Source organism: Monodelphis domestica, chromosome 4 (genome assembly GCF_027887165.1).
Source record: "Monodelphis domestica isolate mMonDom1 chromosome 4, mMonDom1.pri, whole genome shotgun sequence".
Lineage (NCBI taxonomy): Eukaryota > Metazoa > Chordata > Mammalia > Didelphimorphia > Didelphidae > Monodelphis > Monodelphis domestica.
In genome coordinates this window covers 317780907-317800161 of record NC_077230.1, presented here as the reverse complement: position 1 = coordinate 317800161, position 19255 = coordinate 317780907, and the positions used below count along the sequence as shown (strand labels likewise).

The 19255-nt window shown below is 38.3% G+C and overlaps 1 protein-coding gene across 2 annotated transcripts in view; it reads left to right on the top strand.

Annotated features, from left to right (window-relative positions):
• RNASEH2B (ribonuclease H2 subunit B) overlaps nucleotides 1-18782 on the top strand; it is a 97192-nt gene extending 78410 nt beyond the window's left edge. The window contains exon 10 of one of the 2 annotated variants that reach the window (XM_016421930.2): nucleotides 16957-18782. In XM_016421930.2, the coding sequence (XP_016277416.1) occupies nucleotides 16957-17001 (45 nt within the window). In that variant the 3' untranslated portion in view covers nucleotides 17002-18782. Of the gene's footprint in view, nucleotides 1-1124; nucleotides 1505-16956 lie in introns of those variants that run through there. The other variant, XM_016421929.2, reaches the window with a different exon arrangement.
• Nucleotides 18783-19255: the final 473 nt, after the last annotated feature.

The following is a 19255-nucleotide window of genomic DNA, read 5'->3' as shown; positions in this document are numbered from 1 at the left end:
TTCCACTTTGTGAAGCACGTGGCAGTTAGTCACAGGGGACTAACTAAACATCAGTCTAAGTCTTATGCTTAATTAAGATGTTGTTGGGAAAAATGAGTCCCCTGTTCTTTGTACTTCCTATCAAACTCTGGATTAGAAGAACTGAGGCAAAGGAAGATGGCATGCCAATTAAATGCTTGAGGCAAATTGGAATGTCGTGTTTTTCACCATCCTTTTTTGTTGCTGTTCTTGTTTGTTTTGTTGCCTTTGAATAAAGGACAAAACTTAGAAAGGAAACTTTGAGATCATATATTCTATTACATAATCTCTTAAAAATGCTTCAACAATGATTTTATTTTTTACACTTTTCAGTCATATGGACTGTGTCTTTGTGGTGCCTCAGCGTTCTTTTCCCTTGAAGCATTGAAATAAACAATTGACTGCTATTTGCCTTCTGTTGGTTCTGTAGGGGACAAGAAAACACAGAAACTTAAATTTCAGGATTGTTAGACATTAGCTTTTGAAAATACAGTTTACAAAGCACCTCTTTTTTACAGCTTCCCTCTTCCTTACAAAAAAAAAAAATTAAGGAAACCATCACCCTCATCCCATGATGCTTTGCAGATGCTGGTCATTTTTTTTAACATTATCATCTCCTCCTTTTAAGTTTCCCATAGAGTTTAAGAATAAAATCAAATGGTAAATGAGTGTGAATTATTCATCATCTGTAAGACAAGGCTGTAATTCAGTCCACTGGCAGCACAGAGTGTTGAATCACTGGGAGATTGAGCTGCTGCATGTGTCAGTTCCATTGTCTACATCATTGCCCTTAATGTACCCTCAAGAATGATTCTCCCAAAGTAAGCCATTGGCTGCAATCTTCCATTCTAACAGAAGGAGACGGTTTTGCCTTCTGGCTCTTTTTAGAATGTTCTCTGTTTCTCAGATCTGAGTTCTGAATAGAATTCAAAACTAGTTTTTGTTGAGTAATCACACCCTTATGAAGCATGTAGCCACGAAGGCTATAATTCCCAGTAATAGACCTTGAGATGTGTGTAACATTCTGTGGTTTGCACGTAGGATTTTCAAAGGAACTGTCTTAGAGCTTTACTGACCCAATTTCTCCCTCTCATTTTTATTAACAGACAAATAGCAAAATGACGGCAGCTCAGAAGGCTCTGGCTAAAGTTGACAAGAGTGGAATGAGAAGTATTTCCACCTTTTTTGGCTCAAAAGCGAAAGCATCAAAATAAGGATATAAAAGCCTTTAAAAAATCTAGATGGACTTATTTTTGATGTTTTTATATAGAATCCTGCCCCATGTACTAATCCCCAATAAAATAAGATAAAATATCTCAAAAGAAATATTAGAGTGATAATTTAATTTTTGATTCAGCAAAATTGTATGTGGGAGATTTCTATGTTCCAGAACACACAAAAAAAGGGTATATGTTTTACAGGCTTTTTGTAACCAGAGGACCATGTTTGACAAAAAAATAAAACTAAAGCTTTTCAGAAAATCACAGCCAGTGGTTTGTATTTTATACCCTTCCCCTTTTTGAGTGTTGGGTAAGGGAAATGGGAGTTAGGGGCAGTTGGTTGGCAAGAAGAAAAGTAATCAAGTGAATAGAATTAATGTACACCCATACAGTTTCTTCAGTAAACACATATACTACAAACATTTGAATGAATGACTGGTTCTTTATAGAATTTTGATGAATTGTGAGTATAACAATATGATTTTCATGGTCTTCTTGAGAGAAATTAACCAAATCCCAAAGGTGTTAAATTAACTAGGCATTTATGGCCTCACTGCCCCCTCAGTGGGGAATCTGGGGGCAATCAGGAGAGGATGCCCCCTTCCTGGCAAGCCCTTTTCCTCCATATGTTTTTAAAGCAGGTCCATTTGTGTTTGGTGAGAAATGGAGCACGAAAGCTTGGAAACAGATGGTTGTTAGGACTAAAAACAGAGACCACTGATGTGATGTGGGAAGTAAGAATGAGACTCAGTAGAAAAATATAAGTCTTAAGGTAAGGTAAGGAGTACAGATGAGGGAAAATCCAGAGGCCACCAAGTTGGGTAATTAAAGGCAGAACCAGGATTAAAGTTGGTTCTCTGCAAGGAGCAGGAGATGGGTCATTAAGGTTCACATATTTTGATCTCTGCCTTGCCTCTTGTTGCTCATATGTTCTGAGGGAGATGGATAATCTGAGTATGTTCCGCTTATTGAACCATGTAGTAAGTAGAATCCTATTGAAGCCCAAGACAAAGGCATTATAAATGTTTGTGAAAACGGTTTAGAACCTCCTCTCCCTTCATTGTTATAGTTAATATGAAGACCAACATGGTAGAATCAAAGAATTTCAGATTTGGAAAGGACATCAGCTCCCTAGCCCAAACCATTAAAAAACGAGGGGGAAGAAATGGAATTCTTCCTACAACACACCAAATAAATGATAATCCTGCTTTTATTTGAAAACTTCTGTCGAGAAATCCCTGCTCTCCTAAGGCAGTTTGTTCTGCTTTAGGATAGTTCTAGTTTCTCCTCACAACATCAAACTTATTTATCTGTCTGCAGTTCCTTCTTGCTCCTTCTTCTGCCCTCTTCCATCTAATTGCAAGCATTTCAAATGTTTGAAGACTATTGTCATTCTTTTTCCCCTAACACCAAAGCTTCTCCAGGCTGAAAATGCCCAGGTCCTTCATCTTTATACAGAACAGACTCAGGAACTCTTGTTCTGGTTGTCCTCCTTTATTCTCCCTAACTTGGACTGATCCCCGTCATTGCCTACGACTTCCCTAGTGATTATCTCCCATTTATAGAGGCTGTTAGGTAGGGGCACCAGGTAGAGCATTGGGCCTATAGAGTTAGGAAGACCAGAGTTCAAATCTGACCTTGAATAATTACTTTGCTGTATGATCTTGAGCAAGTCACTTAACCTCTTGTAGACCTCAGTTTTCTTATGTGTAACATGGGAATCATATTAGCACTACCTCCTGGTATTGTTGTGTAGATAAAATGAGATAATATTTGCAAGGCACTGGGCAAACCTTAAAGCCCAAATAAGTGCTAGCTCTTGTTTGTGTTGTCTTCCATATTTTTGCTTGTACATAGTTGCTGGCATATTGCCTCTCCCACAAGATGAACTTCTTGAGAGCAGAGATTTTTGTTTCTTCTCTTCTTGGTATACTCAGCACTAGCACAATGCCAAGCACAATTGATGCTTAATAAATGCTTGTTGTCTTGATTTGTCCATGTTCTTCCAAAGTTCCAACGTTCAGAACTGATCACATGATTTATTCCTAGAGATGCTATGTCTATCAATGCAGCTCCAAATGTATCTGTTTGTTTTGGCCACTTTTCCAGACTATTGACTCATAGTGAGATTATAAATAAAAAGTAAACCAACCTTCAGTCAGTAAGCATTTATTAAATTCCTACTATGTACCAGGCACTGCGCAAAGGGCTGGGGAGAGAAAGGCAAGACAGTCTTTGCTCTTTGGGAGCTCACACTACAATGGAGGAGACTATAAGAGAAAACTAACTATGTACCAACAAGCCATAAGACATAATTAACAGTAGGATAAAAAGAATTGGGAAAACCTTTCTGTTGAAGGTAAAATTTTAGCTGGATTTTGAAGGAAGCTGAGTCAGGAAGCAAAGATAAGGGAGGGCAATCTATGCATGGGAGATGGCCAGAGAAAATGTCCAGAGTTTTAGAGATGGGATGGCTTGTTCATAGAACAGTCAGGAGGCCAGTGTGACTGGATTAAAGATCTAGTTTGGCTTTGGAGGGGGAAAGATATAAGAAGACTAGAAAGGGTGTGAGGGGAGAATAGGGTGTGAAGGGCTTTGAGAGCCCAATGGGATTTTGTATTTGATCTTGGAAGTGTCAATCAATCACTGCCAATAAATATTTATCAAACACCTCCGACTTACTAGGCACTGGTCTAAGACAGAAATGAAAGACATAAAAATGAAAAAAAAAACAGGGAGTTTACTGAGTGGGGTGTGTGAGAGAGACAGACAGACATACATGATTGCATCTGCATTTTAGGAAAACCACCTCATCTGAATGGAGAATGGACTAGAGTGGGGAGAGACTTGAGGCAGGTAGAGCCACCAGCAGTTTATTGCAGTAGTTCATGTGTGAGGAAATGAGGGTCTGCATCATGGGATGATCTACAATATCAGAGGAGAAAATAGTATATTTGAGAGATCTTGCTAAGTTGAAATCAACAGGTTTGGTAATAAATTGGACATGGGAGATGAGAGATAGAGAAAAGTTGAGGATAACACCTAAGTTGTGAGCCTGGAGGACTGGAAGAGAGCAGTGCCTTTTAGAGTAACAGGAAAGTTGGGGCAGGGAGAAGGTTTAAGGGGGAAGACAATTCATTTTTGACATGTTGAGTTTAAGATGTCCTCTAAATGTCCAGTTTAAGGTGTCTGAAAGGCAATTGGAAATTCTAGATTGGAGGTGAGCAGAATTTAGGATTGGATAAATAGATTTGAGAATTGACAGCATAGATGATAATTAAACCCCAAGAGTTAATGAGGTCACCATATTACAAGACCACCAAGTCACATGTCTCTAGGACATTCCAGTGGAAATTCCTTCTAAGTTTACATGAAACCACTGATGACTACGTTTTGAGACTTTCCATTCGGTCCATCCAGGTGCACTATTATTTGACCTTCATCTTTTTCTTTTTCCTATAAGACCAGAATGAGGTACTTTATTGAATGTTAATAATATCAAAATAAACTACCTACAGCATTCGCGAGATCCTCTAGCTTTATAAATCTATTAGAAGAGGAAATTAGCCTGGCATAACTTACTCTTGTTAAAGCTGTGCTTGGTTCTTTGGAAATAATGCTTTCTTTCAGCCAACTCTTTAATAGTGGTCTTGAGTTTAGCCAGCAGAAGTTCAAATAACTGGCCTGTGAATTGTAGATTCCATTGTCTTTCTTTTTCTTTGGGACATTTATCCATTTCAGTCCTTTGGTAATTTTTTTCTTGATGATGATGCTTTACAATCAGGTCTGCCATTTTTTTTTTCAATACTAAGATATGTCTTTCATCTTACCCTGGTATGATTTGAATGCCTCAAGGGCAACACTATACTAGCTTACTGCCTTTTTTATTTTATTAGCTATTTTATTTATTAGCTATTTTTGTTTTGTACTTTGAAGCCAAAAAGACAAGGAAAATGAGAATTGATCATTTCTGCCTTCTCTATCTTGTTAGTTGCCATTTCCTCATTATGCAACCCAAAAGCCTTTTTGTTTGCCTTTAGTCTTCCTTTTCAATCTCAGCCCATTTGAATTTTTGGTTCTTTTGACACCATTTTTATAGTAGTAGACATGCTTTTTAAAAAAATTTATACTCAGTTGCCTGCTCTTTTTTATGTCTTATAATCTGAGGATAGATTCTTAGTTCATTTGCATTGGACTCTTTAGACAATTCCCACTTTTCCTCCTTATTGGAATTCTTCTATGAAGATAGCATAGAGATAAGGATAAGATATGTAATTTTCTTGGAATTATTCCTCTATGAAGATAGCATGGGGATAAGGACAAGACCTGATTATTTTCATGGTTCAGGGAATTTCTGGATGAAGATATTCCCTTTGCCAAAGCCAGACATTAGCTTTCCTGAAACTGAAAGAATTAGAGAGCTGCCTAGAATACTAAAAGTTCAAGTCAGAGTTACACAGCAATATTTTAAATCTGCCTTCAGATATTTTCTAGGTAGGTGACTTTGGGCTAGTCACTTAACTTGTTTGCCTCCATTTTCTCATCTGTAAAATAGATAATAATAGCATCTTCCTCCCAGTGTTATTGTGAGAATCAAGTGAGATAATTATAAATTGCTTAGCACAATGCCTAGCACATGATAAATGCTATATAAAATTTGTTATTATTTCTTAGAGGCAAGACTTTAATTCAGGTCTTTCTACTTACAAGTGGCTTATCACCCCCCCCCCCATAAGTAAAGGAGGATAGAAACAATCCCTTCATTCTCTCCCAGCCCCCTTTTCCCTCCTCCCTATTTCTTCTCCTTCTTTACACAAGGTCAGCCATCTTTCCATAAGGGATTTTTAACCTTTTTGTATTTCTTAGATTCCTTTGTTTAATAGATAGATTCCAGAGGGTCTATATTGATTATCACTGGATGACTAATGGATCAGGGTTTTGCCTACCCTCCTCCCTTCACCTCCCATTTCCTCCCTCTCTTCCTGCCTCCCTTCCCCTCCCCCCTTTTAGTCAGCCACCTTCTAAATAACTCAGGATGAACTATGATGCTTTCAATGAAGTAGTTCTTAATCTTCTTTAACTTAAGTAAGGGTTTATTGGGGAAGACAGGAAAGGATGGAGGATAAGATAAGAGATATGGGGTTTTCCCAATTCTCTAAAATAAGGGTTAGAAGGATATTGGGGTAATGGTAATCAGTCACTATCAGAGACAGTCAGAAAGCTATGAGGACAATTGTCTTTCTTCTTTATTCTTCCTTTAAACTCAAGTCTCAAAGATATAATTAGCTCTTCAGGTTCAGCCACCATCGTCAGCCACACTAGCCAGGTTAATTAATTCAAGTCCAAAGACACAATTAGTTCTTCAAGTTCAGCAGCCACCATCAACCACACCAAAAGACTATAAGTTCAGCCTCTCAGCCCAGTTCAGAAGTTCACCAGTTCTACTGTTGGCTTGGCTTCAAACTGCCACTCCTGGTCACATTCCAAAAATGGAATTGTCACGTGACTGACAGCTTCTGTCCTCAGCTTTCGGTCTTGCATGCATGTAAATTCTCTCTTACGTGCATACCTTACAAATCCTCTTCGACATTTGGCAGCTTGGAGTAGGCTGTGAACCCATTCTCAGAATAATATTTTTTTTAATTAAAGGAAATGTGAAATTTTACATTTAAGGCCCTTCACAATATGGCATCAGCTTATCTTTCTTAGTGAAATTTGTATTATTCTCCTTGGTAAACTCTTTGTTCTAGGTACTGTGGCCAGATGTTGTTTCTTGAATTTAATCTTCGTTCTCTGTGTCTTCTCAAAGATTGTCCTCCATGACTCTAATGTACCTCCTCCACACCTTTTCCTTTGAAAATTCCTAATTTCCTTAAGGTCTTGACTAGAGTTCTGCTCCTATGAGGAGTCTTCCCTGACCCCTTTAATGGATAATACTCAATTGTCTATATTCATGTCTGTCTGTATTTTTGATCTCTTGAGTAATTTTCATATAGCTCTAGGTTTTTATACAGGTGGGTGAAGAGTGCCTAAAACTGATTTTTTCCCCTTTTCCTTCTTTATTTTACCAGGGTAAGTTACTGGGGTCCTCAAAACAGATTAAAGAGGTTAAATGTCTTGTCCAGAGACACTACCCTAAGATGGACCACCTGGATGTATAGTGGATATATATATTATATAGTGTAGTGCTGTACATGCCAGAAAGAAAGAAATGACAGCATTTCAGAGTTGGAATGTCAGGATTCCTCTGAATGAATGAAACTTAAATTCAGTGGATGATGATGAAAGGGTAGTCGTTTTCAGTATAGTGAACTGCTTGTGTCTAAATGCACCTGGGGACAGCTAGTTTTAGGGTTTGGCTAGAAAGCTATGATCATGAAACTGAGGAGTAGTATAAACAATGGCTGGAAAGGTAGGTTGAGGCCAGATTGTGGAAGGGCTTGAAATTCATATATTCAGACTAAAATGTAAACCGATAAATTTTAGATTAAATATAGAATAAAATAAGTTTTATCCTAGAAACAAGAATCATTAAAACCTTTGGGCAGAAAATGAATATGATCATACCTTACTCTTTTCCATTATACATATTCTATAGACCTTTCCATAAGGAATTCCTTTGATCTCAGTGTGAAAGATAACTTGAAATGGTTAGATCGGTGGCAGGAAAAAAAAAACAAACAGCAAAGAAGCTATTAAATGGCCCAGAAGAAATGTAACAAGGCCATGAACAAGGGGTAGCATCAGAAGGGCTGAGAAGAAGGATAGAAGGGTTTTTATAGAATTAAAGCTGGCAGGATTTGGGAATTGATTAGATTTGAAAGGTGAGGGCAAGAGGGGAAAAGTAAAGATGTCCCTAAATGCTCAGATTTGAGTGACTTAAGAGTTGATGGTACATCCAGTAGAGATCAGGAAATTAGAAGGAATTGGCTCACTTTGAGATTTATTTGGGAGAAAGGAGGATGAAAGGGGAGAGGAGAAAGATGAGGGGAGAGGGGAAGAGAAGGAAAGGGAAGAGAGAGCGATCTCCCAAGTACTGACACTGTATCCTACTGATACGTAGTAGACCTTTTTAAGTGCAGGATGGGAGCTTGGAGGACCAATCTGAGCTGGAGATGGATATTTACAGATTATCTGCTTAGAGAAGATAGTCAAATATTTGGTATATAAGATTGCTAAGGGAGAAAGTTTAGCAAGTGTAGAAGACTGAGGGCAGAATCTTAGGATATGCCTATACTTAGAAAACCACAAAAGAAAAAAAAACATTTATTAAGCACCTCTTATATGTTGTACTAAGCATATATCTTTTCAAATATCTCATTTCATCCTCACTACAATCTTGAGAAATAGGTCCTATTATTATCTCTGTCCTATAGTTGAAGAAACTGAGGCAGACAGGTTAAATGACTTACTCTGGGTCACATAGCTAGAATCTAAATCCAGATCTGAATTCGGGTCTTACTGATCGCAGGTCCAATGCTCTGTGCACCATGTCACCTAACTGCCTTGAAGGCACACAAATAATAGGTATCTTGAGAAATGAAGTCAGGATGGATTGGTGTGGTGCAAACCAAGGGATGACAGAATAACAGTATGAAGTATAGCAGAAATGTTCATAGAAGTGAAGAATGAGAGAGGGGATAGCCAGGTGATTCAGTGGATTGAGAACCAGGCCTGGAGATGGAAAGTCCTGGGTTCAAATGTAGTCTCAGACACTTCCTAGCTGTGTGACCTTGGGTAGGTTACCTAACCCCAATTGCCTAGCCCTTACTGCTCTTCTGCCTTTTAGCTATGTGATCCTGGGCAGGTGACTTCACCCTGTCTACCTCAGTTTCCTCATCTGAGAGCTGGAGCTGGAGAAGGAAATGGTCAACCACTCCAGTATCTTTGCCAAGAAAACCCTAAAAAGGGTCAGAAGAGTCAAACATGATTGAAAAATGACTGAACAACTGGAAGGCACTTAAATGTTTATTGATTGATTTACTGATTCAGATGGTAATGGGGAGAGTTGGAGTTAGGGACTTGAGGAGAGAGTAAAGCTTTGGACAAGCACTCTGGGAAGTTGGTAGAAAAAGAGGGATAAATGAATTTGAAGCAGCATTAAGAAGCCAGTTGAGGTTAGATTGAGTGCATCTGTGGTAGGCTTCTTGACTTCCTCTAGTGTTAGTTGGTGATTAACAGGACCCAACCAAAGAAAGCTGAGGGCTTGAGGGATGTAAGACTGACTTCACTACTCCATTCACTGACCAGAGGGAAGTTGTTCCACTCCTTGAGCATCCGTAACACCAATAACATTGTTTGTTTCTAGGAAGTGCACTGCCTCTCACAGACAATATCAGGTTTTCATGGAACTGAGGAACAACGTTAGTTGGTGTTTATTTTCTACCTACTTCTTTTAGAAAAGAAAGAACAAGTGGGTTTACAAAGGAATCTTGCAAAGTTCTATCCTGAAACAAATATTTCGGTGACAATTTTTATGAAAGTAATCTGCTCAGTAATTCAAAAGTCACAAATTCATTGCTCCCAAAAGCCTTTGAAGCACTGATGACAATAAGAAATGTCCATTCTTATTTTGTAAGGTGTCTTTGATTTTGATCACCTGGGAGATCCAGAATAGTAATGAGAATATTCTCTTTATGTTAACTTCATGCTGAATAAGAAGCTATTTGCAATCTAGTAACATTTATGTTTGTGTCTCTAATTTAAGATCTTCCCAAATGGCCAATGCTTTCCTTAAATATGGATAAACTCAGTATTTTTGTTCTAAATTTCTTTTTCTTACTAGATGGAAATTAACCTGATGAGGCAGCAAGGTGGTGCAATGGATAGGATAGAGTGCTGGACCTTAAGTCAGGAAGATCAGTCCAGCCTCAGATGAGCTTTATGACTCTGTAAAAGTCACTTGCCTCAGTTACTTCAATTGTAAAATGGTAAAACAATAACACCTATCTCCTAGGGTTGCTGCATCAATCAACCACTACACATTTATTAATTTTATTAATATTTATTTTCTATTTATATATCATATATTTATATTTGATATTAACTTTTATTACTATGTTCCAGGTACTGTGCTAAGGGCGGGTAATACAAAAAGAGGCAGAAACAGTTCCTGCCCCCAAGACTATCTAATGGGGGAGACTATATTCAAACAAATGCATACAAATAAAACTTTATAAAGGATAAATAAGAAATAATTAACAGAGGGAAGGCACTGTAATTAACAGGGTTGGGGGAAACTTTATGTCTAAAGTGGACTTTTAGTTGGGACTTAAAGGAAGCCAAGGTGGTCAGTGTTAGGAGTGGAGGAGGGAGAGCATTCCAGGCATGGGAATCAGCTGGAGAAAATACCCAGAGCTAAGTGTCATGTTTGTGAAACAAATGCCATTGGATTGAAGAGTAAATGGCGGGGGGTGTTAGAAGACTGGAAAGGTAGGAGGGGACTTTCAATGCCAAACAGCATTTTGTATTTGCTTCTGGAAGCAAGAGGAAGCCACTGGAGTTTATTGAATAAGAGGGTAATGTGATCAGACCCTATGCTTTAGGAAAATCACTTAGTGCCTGAATGGAGAATGGACTGAAATAGGGAAAGACCCACCAACAGGCTATTGCAGTAATCACAGGCATTGGCAACAAATGGATAAATATGGGGGTGGTGGGGATGGTAGAGATAGTGAGGAGCCCAGGATGACACCCAGATTGTAAGCCTGGGGGACTAAAGGTTGGTGTCACTCTCTGCAGTAACTGGGAAGGTAGTGAGGTGAGGTGGTTAGGGATACAGGCAGGTCCATGGAGAAAAACAATGAGTTGTGTTTTGGACATACTGAGTTTAAAATGTCTATTGGACATCCAATTCAAGATGTCTGAAAGGCAGTTGCAGATGCAAGTTTGGATGTCCATATAGAGAATGAGGCAAAACAGGTATTTTTTGAGAATTATTAACATAGAAATAGGAATGAAATTCATGGGAGCTAATAAGATCTCCAAGTGAAGTAATATACAGGGAAAGGAGAAGTAAGTCCTGGACAGAGTCCTTAATGACACCTGTGTTTTGTGAATTTTAGATTTACTCCACCCTGCTTAGTCTTTAGAATTTTAGCAACCAGGAATGTATACATCCCCACTTAAGGATTAAGTGTGGAGGAGGATGGTCTGTGACCTGCATGTGCTAGCAAGTGACAAATCAGAGACAACTGACTGACCCCCTGGGCTGTCCCAAGCCAAGTTTAAGCCACCATTGGTACATGTGAGACACAGGAAGTGATATAAAGAACTGCCTTTATATTTTGCGTCACTTCTTGTGAGAGGAGCTTTTGCGAACTTGGGTGGTAAAACTTGACTTGGAGGAGCTCTGAAGTGTGGGCCCTGAGACTGCTTCCTTTAGGCGACCTCATGATGAGTGTTAAGGCTGACTTCCCTTTCCCTTGACCCTTCAAAAGGTTCCAGCCTCCAAGGAGGTCCTTCATCTTGGAGGAGGCCTCCTAGCTGGATTTAATCTTCTGGGAAGGCCCCTTGACTGAGAGGCCTCTGAACTCCCCCTGGTTCAGGCCAGGCTGGAGTAGATCTTTCCCCCTTTCCCTCTTTCTCCTTCTTAATTTCTTTCTTCTATTGTAAATCGCCATAAAATTCCATTCTAACTTGAGTATTTCATTGGGATTTAGAATTCCAATCTCTGGCGACCACTAAGTAATATATTCAGTCTAAACCCTAAATTTACCCCTTACAGTTTAGAAGGTGAGATCTGGAAGAGGATCCAGCTAAGCAGACAGAGAAGGAGCAGGGAAGAGAACCAGGAAAGATTGGTGTCTTGAAAACCCAGAGAGAAAAGAATATCAAGGGGGAGAGAATGATCAACAGTCAGAGACTACAATAGAGATAGGTTAAAGAGAAGGAGAATTGAAAAAAGGCCATTTGATTTGGCACCTAAAAGCACTGATAACTTTGGAGAGAGCTCTTAGTGGAATGATGAAGTCAGAAGTCACAATGAAAAGGATTCAGAACAGAGTGAGAAGAGAGAAAGTGGAGGCACCTATTGTAGAAAACAAGTGCAGAAAAAAATATAGGATGATAGTTATTAGGGATGGAGGGATCAGATGAGAGTATTTTGGGGACAGGGAAGATAGGCATATTTGTGGGCAGTAGGAAATGAACCAATAGACATAGAGAAATTGAAATCAGTGAAAGAAAGTAGAGGATAGGGTAGCAGTCTTCTGGAGGAAATGGGATGGAATAGGAACACTTGAACCATTAGAAGGGGTTGACCTTGGTAATAAGTAACACCATTCCATCATGTGAAACAGAAGCCTAGGAGGGGATAGGGGCAGAAGACATCTGAGTAACAGGCAATGAGGAAGAGAGAAGGGGAGATTCACACAATTGAATGGCTTCAGTTTTGTTTTTGTTTTCTGTAAAATACAAGGCAAGGTTTTCAGCAGAGAGGGTAGAGATAGGGGAAACCATAGGAAATCTGAGGAGGGTTGAAAAGATTTGGAAGAGCCACTGTGGAAAGTGGGATAGTAAGTAGATGAGAGAGGTATAGTAACCTAAGTAACCTGTAGTAGCCTGACTAGGTTTAGTAAGTCTAGCAACAGTGAGGGCCCAGTTGAGGTTGTATAACTTAAATTTATAGGGGCCCAATCAGAAGAGTTGTATGATTTTCTTCATCTTCAATCAGAGGAGTTGTATGATTTTCTTCATCTTCATTCAGAAGAGTTATATGATTTTCTTCATCTTCATTCTGCAGTGTGTGTGTAGGAATGAAAAATAGTCAGGTATGATTATAGTCACAGATGTGGAATTAACCCAAGGCTAAAGTGTGGCTTGGCAAAATCAGTGGTATAGAAAGACGGCTAGGGATTCAAGATAGTAAGAACAGTGGAGAATTGAATTGGTTCACCAAGAAGATAAGATGGGGAGAAGAGGAGAGAGTAGCTATTGGCCTTCCTCCCTCCCGCCCTCCCATCCTCCCTTTCTCCCTTCCTCCTCCCTTTCTCCCTTCCTTCCTTCTGTTAAATTTTATGGTTGGACTGAATATTTAATTGGTGGTCACCAGGGACTTAATTACTGAATCCCAAAATGAATTATTCAAATAAATAGAATTATGTAAGTTTATTTTTACAATAGAGGAAAGATATTAAAGAAGAGATAAAAGGAGAGAGAGAGAGAGAGAGAGAGAGAGAGAGAGAGAGAGAGAGAGAGAGAGAGAAAAGGAGAGAGAGAGAGAGAGAAGGAGAGAGAGAAAAGGAGAGAGAGAGAGAGAGAGAGAGAGAGAGAGAGAGAGAGAGAGAGAGAGAGAGAGAGAGAGAGAGAGAGAGAGAGAGAGAGAGAGAGAGAGAGAGAGAGAGAGAGAGAGAGAGAGAGAGAGAGATCTGGCTTCCTCTGAAACACTCAAAGTCTGAGTGTCTGTCTTCCAGTCTCTCCTCAAGTGTCTGTCTTCCCTCCAGCTCCAAGTGACTGTCTTCACCCAAGTCTGAGTGACTGATCGAATGATCTCCCTGTGTGTCTCTATTTCCACTATTTAAAGACCTTTTTCTCTTATGTCACCTCCCCTAAATTTTACATCTACCAGTCACAGACAACACTGCTCTCTAGGACTGCCCACTCTTTCACATGTGGGTCACAGACCTCCCACTCAATGTATGAAATGGGTGTTCATACCTTTTTGTGGTTAGTTCACTCCTTTTTGTATTTAGTTCATACATTTTTGTGGTTAAAATTGGTAGATCTACTTTAAAATTGGGGGGATTAAAATCTAAAAATAGACAGGGGATTACAATTTAATCTTCACAGTAAAGGAAGATTTAAGTACCTTCATTGTTACAATCAGGGGAGAGCTAAATCCAATCTTCACAATCCCCCCAGTGATCACTGGGAAACTAGACTCCCCATTGATCACTTAACAGAATCATCTTGTAGCCCTAAAAACTTCTAACTACAGATATATACAATATTTCACTTTCTAAGAGGAAATTAAAATAGTTAGAGATAAATAGAAAAGAGAGAAAGCAAAACCAATGTTTTTCTAGGTGCATTGACAAAAAGCCAAATTAGGGGGCAGTCCCTTTTGGCATAAAAGTGTACATTTACAATAAATGTTCAATACCCTTCTATTCAATTGGTTGCACCCAAAAGTTCATTCTGTATCTTCTTAATGTAATGCAGGTTTCTGCAAGCATCTTTCTTCAAAGAATTCATTCTCTGGATTCAAGGAGTTATCAAACTTCTTTTCCTGAAATTATTTTCAAACACAATTTTAAATTTTGGATTTTTAAAAATAAAAATACAATACAATCCCCCCTGAAGAGGGTGTTTATTAACACCTGGATCAACTCAAAGTGGTTGAATTATGGGTGTATGAGTCAATTATCAAAAGAAAAAAAACAAAAACATAAAAGAAAAAGAGGAAAAAATTAAGCTTTTGAGAGAAATAGAAAAGTCAAAATCAGAATCAAAATATCAAAAACTGTATATAAAATTTCTGAATTAAAAAAGAATAAATTCAGAACAGGCCCTTGTTATTACAGTGCAATTAAAGTAAATTTCTGTCCTACAACTCTATAGGGGAAAAAATTGCAGTAATTTTGTATTTACCTATTATAAGTCAGGACTACAGGAAGTTGCCATACTATAAGAGAGGAAAAAACAAACAAACTAGGTTTTTGTTTAAAAAGGGAAGTGTCATTCCCTGGTCTGATCATTTCATCATTTCTCAGGGATAGGGGAGCCAGACTAGCCAATTGTTAGGTACTTTCATAGAAAGTATTTTACAAGGAGTGTGGTTCAAGGAATCTTGCGTCTTAACATGTGTCAAGCGCCTCAATCTTGAGTCTCACACTAGGTTCAAGTCTTTTCATATTGGCATAGAAGTTCATCAATCCCACATGGATTAGTTTCTTTTTGACCTGTATGCTTTTTTGGCACTTTTCAGATTAAATCTATGCTTCTATGGCACCATGTAAATAAAGTCTGTGCTCCTTTTTTTATCCCATTTCCTAGAATCAGATACAATCATAAATCACAGTCCCATAATATTTATCAATAAATGACAGGTTTCCATAGTCTAAAGCTTTTGGGTATGCATTTTTATGCTAAGCAAATGGATATATTAGCTTATTGCAAAAATCAAAAACAGTTAAAAGAAAATCTTTTCAATACAATTACAAGTGCTTCAAATGCAAAAATGAGAGAAAAAAAATATATGGCACAAATAAAGTACAATAAAATAGTACAGATCCATCGATAAGGAAATCTTATCATAATCAATAGTTAAATACAATCAATATAGTCAATTATTCATTATCAACAGAAGGTATAATCAGTCACAGAGGTACTGTATTTAAAAAATCCATTTCTTCTTTGCTACTATTTGGAGGAAAGACAAAACTGAAAAGGGTTAATATCAACAAAAACAATAGAGTCTAAGGGGAACCACCTTCTGCCCCATGTGGAGGGGTAGTAGCACCCTGAGTATTTTTTGGACGAGTTCCACTTAAGTTATACTCTTGTGGAGTTAGTTGGTTTGAGTTATCATTTTCCCAATTTTTATTTCTAAAATTTTGATTCCTATAGTCATTATAGTTATTTCTATCACTTCTAAAGTTGTGATTTCTATGATCATTATTATAGTCATTTCTATAGTTATTATTTCTAAAGTTGTTATTATTTCTTTTTTCCCATAACCAGTTCTTACAGACCATCATAACATGGACTCTTTTTTCACAGTAAAGGCATGTTATTGATTTATCTGTGGATTCCTGAAAAGGGGGTATGGTCTCTCCATAATTTTTCAGTTTTCTTTTTAACATTTCAATTTCTATCTGTATGTCTTCCACTGATTTACTGTCTTCCTCACATCTTTTTGTATGGCTCTTATAAACAGACTGCTACTCTCCTCAATTCTCTGAGGTCCATAGAGTCCCAGTCCAATCTTCACATTCCCTTCCTTCCTCCCTCCCTTCCTACCTCCTTCCCTTCCTTCCTCTCTCTCTTCCTCCCTCCCTTCTCTCCCTTCCTCCATCCCTTTCTCCCTTCCTTCCTCACTCCCTTCCTTCCTCCCTTTCTACCTTCCTTCCTCCCTTCCCCCTCCCGTCCTCGCATCTGACCAACTCTTCAATATCTTGAAGTCTATAATAGCTAGCATTTATGTCAGACTTTAACATTTACAAAGTGCTTTACATACATTACTTCATTTGATCCTCACAATAGTCCTATGAAGTTGTCAATTCAACAAGGATTTATTAAACACCTCTGTGCCACTGTGTACTAGTATTGTATAAAAGAAAGGCAAGAAAAAGAGAGACAGAAAGAAAACCTATTTTTTGCTCATGGTGTAATGAAAGTAAGTACTATTATCCTATCCATTTTACAGGTAATAAAACAGACTGAAAAATCTTGAGTGACTTGCACAGCTTCATATCACTAAAAATCAGAATTTGAATTCAGATCTTTCTGACACCAAGTCCAGGCCTCTGTCTGCTGCACCACTTTGCTGTTTCCAACCATATAATAGTGTCACGGGTATTAAAAAAAAAGAGAAACAGAAGTCTTCCTTTCAGATTCACAGACCCCTGTCTTCTAGGAGGGAGTAAACTCAACTGTACATCCCAGGAAGGAATCCATATGGCTTACTGAAAAGATTTAGCCTCAGAACTGAACCCTCAGCTGTCAAGGGAAACCACTCTTTTAGAAGAACACAACTCACTTTTCCCTTTCTCTCTAGATGGCAGCACCAAGACGACAGAGGAATAAGGCAAGGACTCACTAGGAAGCCTGGCTACATCCTTTGCTACTTCAGCCACAGTCTTCTATAAAATCAACCTATCGAGGGTGGGAAGAGGGAGGCGAGATGGGCAGGACATTTTAAAACTAACAAACTTATCAGAGACTGCATTGTGGAATGGGATTGCATACTGTACTCAGCACTTTTAGTCTATTCTGGAAGCTTCTTTAGGAATGAGGCAATCCCACCATGTGACTGTTTCCCTAAAATACATAGGCTCTGCTGACCTGATTCTCCCATAAAGCTTGAAAGCATGTCGGGAGTGTCAGCTGCCTGTTACCCCATTCATGGGAAAACACAGCTCCTTAAGGGCATTTGTTGACTAGAATAAAATGGGAAAGTAGGGAAGTGGGATTTCCAGACCTTTTTTTAGTCTTTTCAAAAGAAAAAAAAATCCACACTGCATAGCTCATTACCTCAAAGTTCAAAATGTCAGCCTTGGAAAAAAGCTCATTGTAAAATTTCAGTTGTTTAAATACCCCCCTACAATGGCCCATTTTGCATTGTTTTCCCTGGGGTTATGTCAACCTCTCCATGATATATGCCTGGTTCCAGGTATGTACAATGCATCTCTAAGCACTCCGTTCCAGGGTAAAAGCTGTGGTGAACTAAGTTTCAACTCACAGTTAAAAAAAAAAAAACATCTCCAACATCCCCCCAAACCAGAAAAATCAACCAAAAAAAATTTGACCCTTCTCTGCCCCATATCAATTTGGCTGTTTCAAATTTATAAAGATACCCAAACATGTGCATTTTATAGTCTCTAAGAGCTATAAACATGGCTTCATTTTTAAGAGATTTGTCCGGTATGTGTATTTTCGTTGAAGAGAAAGGAGGTGGGGAGCAGTGGGCGGAGATGGAGCCAAGGAATAATTGGCTTGGAATTTCAGTGTATTGAGAATACATCTGAGGGGGAATGGGTATTCATGTACAAATGTCATGATGTTTTGGTTAGCAGCCACTTGACATGTAACAAGAGCAGGATGACTCTTGAAGGAACTGGGAAATGAATGGCTGGACATACAAGTTGGGGCTTGGGGGTAGGTTGGGGAGGAGGATATAAGAGAGATGATTAGTCTGAGGAACAGAAGACTCAACAGGAACATGACCAGTATCTCTGGATACTTAAAGATCTCTCTTGTGGAAGAGAGATTAGACTTCTCTTTGGCCCTCACAGAAGGCAGACCCCCCAGGGGAAAATGGGTTGAAGCTGCAAAAAGTCAATTGAGGCACAATATCAGGAAAAATATATGTATATTGAATTAGATTGCTATTATGGTTGCTTCCAACTCACAGATTGATTGCCTTTTACAGCAATGCTTATGGAAGCAGTCTCGGTGTGTTGGTGAGGTATCCCTTTTAAGAAAATGTTTTACTTTTTAAAATGCCCTAGACATATATATATATATACATATATATATATATATAAATATATACACTCTGTAATTTAAGTGGAACTTGACTCTGGGATATCATATGGATTTCCACTAATTATGTATTCCTCTTCACAAATTCCTCTTATACTTTTTTCTTTACCCCCTTCACCAATTTAACAACTAAATAGAAAGTGGACAGAGAAGAATGCTCTTAATACTTGTGATCTATGAATGATGGGATATGTTTCTTCTCCATTAACTCTCTCTTTTTAGTTTTATTGATATTTTCTTCTTATTTTAAAAATATTTACAGGTTATTTCCATTTTGTGAGAAGTCTCTTGTAACAAAGTAAAACTGTTAAATAAAACTAATGATACAGTGACTCCATCTGAGAGTGCATGCAACATTTCATATCTCTCACATCTCTCTTTAACAAAATAATAGGAATAAGTTTTCTCTCTTCTATCCCACTGAAACAAAGAAATGAAAAATAATTTTATAACATGTGCATAAACAAGAAAAACAAATTCCATCAATAGCTATAAAGCTATTTATACATTTCTTTCTTTCTGTACCTTGTAGCTAAAAGATTTGTATAGATTATGTTAAATGATTCATTGGGGAGACTAGTCTCCGAAAAAATCACAGAGGGGATTATGAAGAATGAATCAAACTTTGTCTATCAATCAGCAATTTTTAAATTAATCAATCAAAAACTTAAGCACTCCTGCTTAACACTACGCAAGAGAATTCACTAGTCACTTACTAGAGTAAGCTGACTCCTCCAAAGGCTATTGCCAACCCCCTTGGGCAGTGCTAGGTAAATAGAAAGACTGTGATTGGTTCCTATAAAGTGGAGGAA